This window comes from Ciconia boyciana, chromosome 9 (genome assembly GCF_034638445.1).
Source record: "Ciconia boyciana chromosome 9, ASM3463844v1, whole genome shotgun sequence".
In the NCBI taxonomy this organism is placed as follows: domain Eukaryota; kingdom Metazoa; phylum Chordata; class Aves; order Ciconiiformes; family Ciconiidae; genus Ciconia; species Ciconia boyciana.
This window is the reverse complement of record NC_132942.1, coordinates 31,844,226-31,853,370: the sequence shown is the minus strand read 5'-3', so window position 1 is coordinate 31,853,370 and position 9,145 is coordinate 31,844,226. Positions and strand designations below refer to the sequence as shown.

At 42.7% G+C, this 9,145-nt stretch overlaps 1 protein-coding gene across 1 annotated transcript; it reads left to right on the top strand.

The window, feature by feature from the left end:
- Positions 1-3,983: 3,983 nt before the first annotated feature.
- Positions 3,984-7,697, top strand: LOC140656902 (histamine H3 receptor-like). Its single transcript, XM_072873160.1, has 3 exons — positions 3,984-4,239; positions 4,319-4,485; positions 6,813-7,697. The coding sequence occupies exons 1-3, from the start codon at positions 3,984-3,986 to the stop codon at positions 7,695-7,697; spliced, it is 1,308 nt and encodes a 435-aa protein (XP_072729261.1).
- The last annotated feature ends 1,448 nt before the right edge of the window (positions 7,698-9,145 follow it).

Genomic DNA, 9,145 nt, shown 5'->3' with positions numbered 1-9,145 from the left:
AAGGTTAATAGGAAATTATCATCACAGAATTTAGCTTCCCCCATTCATTTAACTAGGATCAGCTCTGTCTGACAGCAGAATTTGATTTACGGGTTGATAAAGCCGTGTATACGTTCTCTCTCAGTCAGTCTAAAAATCATTCCTCTTTTCCTAGCCAAGGAAGCTTTTTCTCTGTCAAATACCAATCACTCATAGTGAGAGAACAGTTTACAACAACCTATAAATATTAAATGGGGCTATTAGCAACTAAATATTTTGTCAGACATTTGCAAAACTACTACTGAAGAGTTTCCTTTATGTAGTGAAGGTTCCAGCTATGGTATGCTTTCATACGCTTCACTGAAATGTGCAAAAATTGCCCTTCAGTTCACTAGGGAGCAAAGCTTAAGTAAAGTGTTGGTACCAGATAGCTTGTGGCATACCAAGAAAGAGTTATCCTGTATGTGAAATCCTAGGACTAAAACTAAGGATCTTTAAAAGGAACAAGCAGAGGAAGAAACATTATGTACAGTATGTTATTTGGTAAAAGACATGATGATTTAGCTTTGAGTTCAGATTCAGGCAAAGATGCAAGGTAAGTGTGCTTACTACCTTACTTAATTGTACTTCAAAGAAGGTATTAGCTGAGAAGGTCTTCTGCATCTTCTGAACCAATAGGCTATACAGCCACCTGGAGTCTACTCCCTCAATGTGGTTGCCCAAGTCTATTTGGAAGCTGAATTTGGCCTGTTCTGGGAAAAGTGTCATCTGTCTGTGGTATGGGAAAAACATTCTGTTTTTCTATCATTTCTGTAGATACACTCACCCACATATGCTAGAGTCATGGGAAATTGCATGATTCAGACAGCTCTCTATTTCAAAAATCACTGAAGGAAGTCTTATGGAAATGAAAACAATTATCACTAAAGAAATCACAGGAAACAAAAATTAACATTTCAGAACACATCAGTATTGATATGCCCTGGAAAACACTACATTTTTCATTATTTTCTTGGGCTACTGTCATTTCTCTTTACCAATTCTAATCAATTATGTCTCTTTCTCCAAGGATTAGAAAAAGATCAGGAACAAAATATGTTTTCAGAAGTCTACAATTCTGTCTCACACAAAGACATTTTATAAAGAGTTCATAATCTACTTTTACTTCATCCTGCCAGGATCCATTAATCAGAGTGTTCTCCCTCCAGGACAGACTGCTTGGACAATGGAGCCGATGAGGTATAGCTCTCTTCTCTTTCCTGTGCTTGTTTTAAGATATTTTTTTTCCCAGTGCGTGCATATATCTACACCACCATAACATATATTTTGAAGTGAAGTGAAGCTCTTCTCCCAAGAATTAATGTTCTTAAAAGAAAATCAACATAGCTCAGTAAAAAAGACACTAACTCACAGGACATGAAAAAATCCTTTTTCAGGGAAAAAAAAAATGCTTGAAGTCTGGATTTGTAAAACCTGCTGTTCTGAGAGCACTGGCCACCTAGTGCACACTTGGATTTGCTGTCTGCAAGGGTCTCCAGATAGCACTAGTACAGTCTTCAACAGTAAATCCCCAAAGTGCAGAGTTATGGACTGATGGTTCATGCTTTTAGGAACAGAATTTTGTTAAGAGTTGCAGTCATCATGCCTTGCCAAAGCAGCAGTAATAAAGGAGCATCAGAAGACAGTAAAGGTGGTTATTATGGGACTTACTGAGAATCTCAAAATCTGACAGACGGTAATACACTACAAAAGCTACTTCAAATAGAGTAGACAAGCGTACATGCTGTAAACTCACTGAGCTCCTGTAAAATTACCTTACATTAGAGAAGTTACAGAATATAGTAATTATTTGTGAAAGAATAAATGAATTCTACCATGTTTTCCTGGTGATTGAGAGATTTCTTTTTTCTTCTTTGTGTCTCTTGGCTGCCTCTTTTATATTCCACAGCACAATCAGATAGCAGTAATTATCAACAAGCTTGATCCTGCCCAAACTGAAGTGAATGGAAAACTGCCAATTGGGCTCAAAGGGACGTGAAAATGAGTCCCCAAATTAGAGAATAATAATAATCACTGTGGCAATAAGCTAAGGCTTCAGTGTTCCTGTCACTTTTGCTTTGTGTGGCTTTTCTTATTTGCTTTAGGGAGATAAAGATATGGGGGCATGTAAAAAGAGTATTTTGCTCATACACACTAGACATGTAGCTGCCATTTGTGTCTCTGGACAGAACTCAACTCTTAACATAAATAGACTAAATACCATAAAATGACTGCAACTCTTAACATAAATAGAGAGGCTATATCATAAGCAGCGTAAATTGCAAAATCCCCTCTGTGGAGCTACTGATTTATAGGGATTACCTGGCCTGGAATTTGTACTTCCAACATTGACAAAGGCTTCATACTTCCCTTTGGGGAAAAGGCCAGTCCACCGTTACCCTGAGAATACATGCTCAACCTCAGACAAATAATAGACAAGTTATTAAACTGTTCTTGCTTGTCTTACCTGATGTCCATTTAAATAGCTCTTTCTTTAGAAAGCTGCTGTAACTACTTCTAAATTTGTTATATCAAACTTCAGATTTATACAAATCTTGCCTAAAAGAGGAGTTTACCACATGTGAAACATGGGCTGAATTAAGTGAAGATTATGTGCATCCAATGATTGGTTTTGAGCAAGTTCTGTTTTCTTTTAATGACAAAGGGGCCAATACCAAAGGCAGCAAGTCTCAAACTGCTTACAGTCTCTAGGAAACTCTCACAGAAAGGAAGGCAAAGCCTGTCAATGGCCACATATTTTAAGGCAGATAATGATCCAGTGGGCCAAATCATGACAGTAGAGGTAGGCCGCATTTCCTGTCTTAAATTACCCTTCAGTTTGACAGACTTCAGCAACCTCTGCAGCTCATTCAGGGGTCACTGTGGCCCACTCCTCCTCCCCTGCGCTGGGTCAGCCATCATGCCAGAAGCTGAAAGAAGTCTTAGCCCTTTCCTGGCTGCTCACATGTTTGGTTTCTGGAATACATCTGCCTTCTGTGATAAAACTGGCTCTCCGACACTGTTATCCCACAAGTGTGAGGTCGTTTACCCAGTGTGCAAGATGCCAATATACACACAGGCAGGGGTATCTTATTTCATGTCTGTGCAGAGATGGGTGCTAGGTGGTAGCTGCACAAACATCATTGTCACAACGCACTTTAATATACTGTCTAAATCCACTGCCAGTTTTGGAAAGGGAGGTCTCAAATACTGTGTTCCTGCAAGTTTTGTGAAAACGACTAGCCAGGCACAGCAGTGAGACCTTCTTAGTGCTCCCACAGATGGAAAGGCTGAGGCGGCCGCAGCCTTGTCCACCCCACAAGGCTGCAGGCAACGAGCTCACCCAGACACACAAGATGGCTGCCTAGCGCATCACCACGCCACTGGCTTGGCTGGGCCAGCCAAACACTTAGGTGAAAGGGGACAGAAAGTCTACTAGACGTGGCAGAAAGCAGAGATCATTTGAGGACTCCATGGGCCATAGGAAAGACCTGCAGATATGGTGTAGGGCATGAGCCATACAAACAAGGCAGGCAACTGAGCCTACCCCGCCAACGACCGCGTATAAGAAGGAAACTGGGAGAGCCGTTGAGAGAGTGGGCGGGCGGCCGTTGGGCAGCAGTTGGAGAGCCGTTAGGAGGGCGGGCGGCTGTTGGAAGCGTTACTTCACGGCGCTTCACGGAACGGGCTCGTGAGGGAGCCAGCCGGCGGACAGCGGGAGCGGGGCCCTCCCGCCCGCAGCAGGACTCCGGAAAGTTTTGCCACACCGGCGCCCTCCCAGCAACGGCTCGGAGCCGGGCTGACTCCGGGCATCGCCGAGCCGCCCCACAGCCCGCCGCGCCCGGCCCCTCCCTCCGCCCGGCGGCGGCTGTGGCGGGGCAGAGGCGGTGCTAACAGCAGAGCGGCAGAGCCGGACTGGGCAGCGGCGGAGCGCGGGGAGCGCCGCGGGCTCTCCGCCGGGAGCCATGGGCCAGGACTTGCCGTGGCTCAACCACTCCGGCAGCCCGCGGGCGGCGGGCAACGCCTGTGCGGCGGACGGGCAGCGCGGCGGGCCCTTCGCCGCCGCCACCGCCGCGCTGCTGGCGGCGCTCATGGGGCTGCTGGTGCTGGCCACGGTGTTGGGCAATGCCCTGGTCATTCTGGCGTTCGTGGTGGACCGGAGCCTCCGCACGCAGGGCAACTTCTTCTTCCTCAACCTGGCAATCGCCGACCTCCTGGTGGGTGAGTTCCGGGGCGCCGGGAGGGGCGGAGGGTTGCGGTCCGCGGCGCTGCACCTGTCACCGCCGAGCTCTGTCCGCAGGCGGCTTCTGCATCCCCCTCTACATCCCCTACGTGCTGACGGGCGAGTGGAGACTCGGCAGGGGCTTGTGTAAGCTGTGGCTGGTGGTAGACTACCTGGTGTGCACCGCCTCCGTCTTCAACATCGTCCTTATCAGCTTCGACAGGTTCATCTCTGTCACCAAAGCGGTAAGGGCTGGGGAAGTGGTCCTGAAGGCGGTCTGCATGGGCTCCAAGGCTGCCCTTTCAAGCAGGATGGTTTGCTTAGGTCAGCTGGCTCTCAATGCCATTGCACCTCACTCAAACACCACAGGAGACAGGGTATCTAGGCAGTTCCCCTTGGTCCTGGAAATAGTTCTGGGAGTGATCAGCTTTGGCAGAAAAGACATTTGCTTCTCACTTTTATATTGGAAGAGGTACTCTGTTTTAGAAACAGGCACAGGTTGTATATGCTGCTGTCCTGGCTAGAAGGGCAGAGGGAACAAGGTGTACTTATTTCCTTCCCAGCCACACCTTGGATAAGCTTAAAAAGTATTACCCAGCTGAAACAGACCATCTCCCTCAGAACACGGCAATGCACTTGTGGAGAACTGATAGCCTAAGGCAGCCTAGCTGCATCCCAGCTGCAGCACAAAGCAGAGACAGAGTCCTTGCAGACTCTCAGGGAGAATTAGAGGTATGCAGCTGTGTATAGTTCAAAAGTAGCAGAATATAAATTAACATCTTTCAAAGGATGCAAATGCTATTTCCATGTAACAGCCACAGAAATAGCTAGAGCCTTGCCTCAGCCATGCAGCATGTCGGTTATCGAAAAAGAAGTAGACTAGACTTCACAAAATAAAAAACTAACTTCATTTTCACCTAGACCATACTGCCTCGAAGTATTTTGGATGGTGCCAAAATAACACATTTTACCTGCTAATAGGTTTCACTCTTCTACACACACTTCTTGGTTATTCTTCAGCCCCCGTTCCACCCAAATTTGCCTAAAACCTTAATTTAGCTTCATTGCTCATTCTAAATCACACTAAGAGGCAATGATACTTTTTTGGCAAACAGTACCAAGAGAGGCTGCAAGATCACTTTAACAGTTTATATGCAAATTGTATTTTACCAGCTTCTTTTTGAAGAGGGAGAAATGAACAGATTAATTCTTAAACAGTCAACACTTACAATTCCTTTATTTTCTAGGTTCTGAATTAGCCATGAATTTTGCTTTCATAAACCAAACTCTCATGACTATACACATAGTATAAATATATAGACTGGATGGTTTCAGAAACAGAAAGGGAAACTGGTCATAATAAATGAAAAAAATCAGCCACTTTAAAATACTTCCAATTAATCCTTCATATAAAAATCCCTCCCCAGGCAAGAGTACAGAAGCTGCCTGTTGGGTTAGGGCAGTATAAGAACATATGAACAGGAATATATGAAGTTCTGAATTACTCTCTATCTCAATGAAAATAGTAATCTTCCAACAAGACTGCTCCTGAAATCATTAGTAGCTTTGTCAAGGATTGCAAAATCAGACCCGATTCAGACAAACTCGGGATTCCTCAGCTGTGTGGGTATTCTATCAGAACAGCATTGGCTTTGGAGATCAAGATCCACAGACTGAGGCAGTAAACATGAATCTTACACAGAATTCAAGCTTGAGGACTTCATATTCCAAAACACTGTGGCCACTGTAGAGATGTGAAGATTGAATTCCAATTCACTATACGAATATTGTCCAGTACACCAGGGAATTAGAATATTGAGAAGATCTTGATTTTAAGATTTTATTGCTGATAGGGTTTACTGACTCAGTATTACTGACATACATACTTTTTTTTTTTTTGCACCTTAGCTTCTCTATTTTCTAAATAACTGAAATTCCTGTAAAGCACTTTGCAGACCACAACACTCCATCTATACATCTTAATTGCAAATAGGAGTTCTGCAAGTACTTCATAAAAGAATGAAATTAAAGATATCCAACAGAAGTAAAAGCTGTTATCCATTAAATTTTTTTGTATGATTTGCACAGTAAGAAAAAAAAAAAGGCTGTATCTACAAAGCAGAAAGAAAAGAACTTGCATAGGTGTTCTAGGAATTCAGATCCTTTTATGTATTTTAAATTAAATTATTTAAAAGTTCTAAATAAGTGAATTTTGAAGGGCCATGTTTTTAGACATTCTGTAAACTGGTGTCACAGCTAATGCAATTGAATATGTAAGCAACTGGTAACAACCAATTCTAGGAATAGCAGTGGTTATTTGCTTTGGAAAAGCCTTGATTTTCTAGCTTTTAAGATCCAATGCACGTTCTCGGAACATATCCGGTCACCTTGATAACGTTTCTTGGAACTGATATTTCAGAAATAGCTTTTCTGTGGTACTGGTAAGCTTGGTATAACCCTCATCCCTAAACCAATGTATTATCAACCCTCACAAGTGACAGAAGGGGTCATATTCCAAGGTATCTCTTTGAGATACTAGTAATGTATATGACTTAACTTTTCTCCCTCTCAGATCAGTTACAGGGCTCAGAAAGGGATGACCAGAAATGCTGTATTGAAGATGATCACTGTATGGATTGCTGCTTTTCTTCTCTATGGTCCAGCCATTCTCAGTTGGGAGCACATTGCCCAGAAGAGCATCCTCCCTGAAGGAGAATGTCATGCAGAATTCTTCTACAACTGGTATTTCCTAATGATTGCCTCTACTATTGAATTCTTTACACCTTTCATCACTGTTACATACTTTAACTTAAGCATTTACCTCAATATCAGGAAACGCACATCCCTCAGAAATGAAAACCTATCACCTGGTCAAGAGGACTGTGAAATGAGTTTCCAGGGGAAAAAAAGGGAACACACTATATTTTTTGTAAAACCGGCTAACAGACACAAACATAAGAAGAGAGCAAGCAGCCTTTCTCCCCCAAAAAAGGATTCAAGGCTCAGCCTACATAAGCTTGACAATCAGTCATTAAATTTTAATGTCAATCAAGACCTTCCACCACTTCAGGTAGAAGTTGAGACAAAGCCTCATAGGAATGGTTTCTACAAAACTACAGAAAGTGTATGCAATGCCACCAGCAGAGTGGACATTGCTAACACTATGGCAAATAGATTTAGACTTTCCCGGGATAAAAGAGTAGCAAAGTCTTTAGCAATTATTGTCTGTGTGTTTGGTTTGTGTTGGGCTCCATATACACTTTTGATGATCATCAGAGCAGCTTGCCATGGGCACTGTGTGCAGTACTCACTCTATGAGACTTCATTTTGGCTTCTGTGGGTGAATTCCGCCATTAACCCAGTTCTATACCCACTGTGTCACATGAGCTTTAGGAAAGCCTTTATAAAACTCCTGTGTCCAGGAAAAGCCAAAATTCATCCGCATATTTTTATGTGAGAAAAAGAAAGCATGAAGGCTGACAATTAGTACATCTTGCTTTCAGTGGGAGCATAAACTGGCTAAGTACTAAGTGCAGTGTGCACTGGGTGGTTTATGGAATACTGATAAGTAGGTACAAGTGTAGATATTTATGAATGTATAGAAATAGTCATCCATGTAGCTGGAGAAATCACAGCAATGAAAAGAAAGGTAATTTCTCAAAACTCTTTAGGAAATTATGCCAACAGTATGTTTTCTGGTAATGGTGCACTAGCATTAAAGTGCTGAAAAGGGAATACAACATTCATGGCCAATAATTAGAGTTCAGGCTCTCTCACTTTTAATAACTGTAAATATTGCTGGTAGGGAATTTCATAAAGTGTTAATCTTGGACCTGCTATATTTTACCCCCAAAGCCACTCTAAGACGTCAAGGGTCTCAGATGTTAAGTGCAGTATGCTTTTTCCCCCACTTAGTGGCAAGCCAGACAAGATCATGACCAATGCAAAAAATTAAATACTGGTGTCCAGTAAAAGCATGGGACAAGAGGCACCAGAACAGTCAGGTTACCAAAGAAGCTGAGCAATGGTAGCAGGTAAGGGAGCACTGATTTGAGTAAAGGTGGTTGAGAAATAAGAGTAGAATTTTTAGTAGAACTAAGTTCAGGGACAGCAATATAAAAGGGTTTTGAGCTTTGTGATAAGAGATATGAGAATTGAGAGTTTATACATTGGAAGAGTTTCACCATGAGTTTCCTCCCTCAGCTATGACTTCCTGCCCCCTGCCAGAATCCTGCATGGGGAGGAATCTACTCAAGTCAAACCTCTACTCCTTACAGGACTGATGGTCTTGTATGTCTTCTATCTTTTGCTGTAAGTGAAGTAAGCATAATTAGTCTATGAGATCTGTGACAGACAGATCTTGCTATGGACAGACCTTTAGGTAAACTTCCCTTGGAGTAATTTTTAAAACCTTTCCAATTAGACTTTTACTAGTTCTGTCTCATTCTGAAAGGGAAAAAAAAAGTGTTGTTCTCCCCTACCCCACCCATTGGATCTATCCATTCATCAAATAATCAGTGGTCAAAAAAAAAAGTGTTACTTGAAGTATTCAGACATTTTCCAAAGTCACACATCATAAACAACATGACTCAAAAAAATCTGTTAAAGTTTACAGCCTTGCTATTGACCAGGAGTGTGAAAAACAAGAATGTAAACTACATACTGTTTCTGCCATTCTGCCTCTGCCACAAGAGAGGCTCACACAGCTAGATCCCGAGTTTTGACTAGATTTGTCCCACAAGAGGTATAGATTTGGACATCACTAGTGATGCAAGTTCATTTCTACTGTCATAAGTATTTTCTATGTAGCTTAACAGATGCTTTCCTTTGCTGACAACAGTGATAGCTATTCAACAGCCATAGTTGTCCACTGCCACAGCCAAAATGCATGTTAGTACAGTTGAT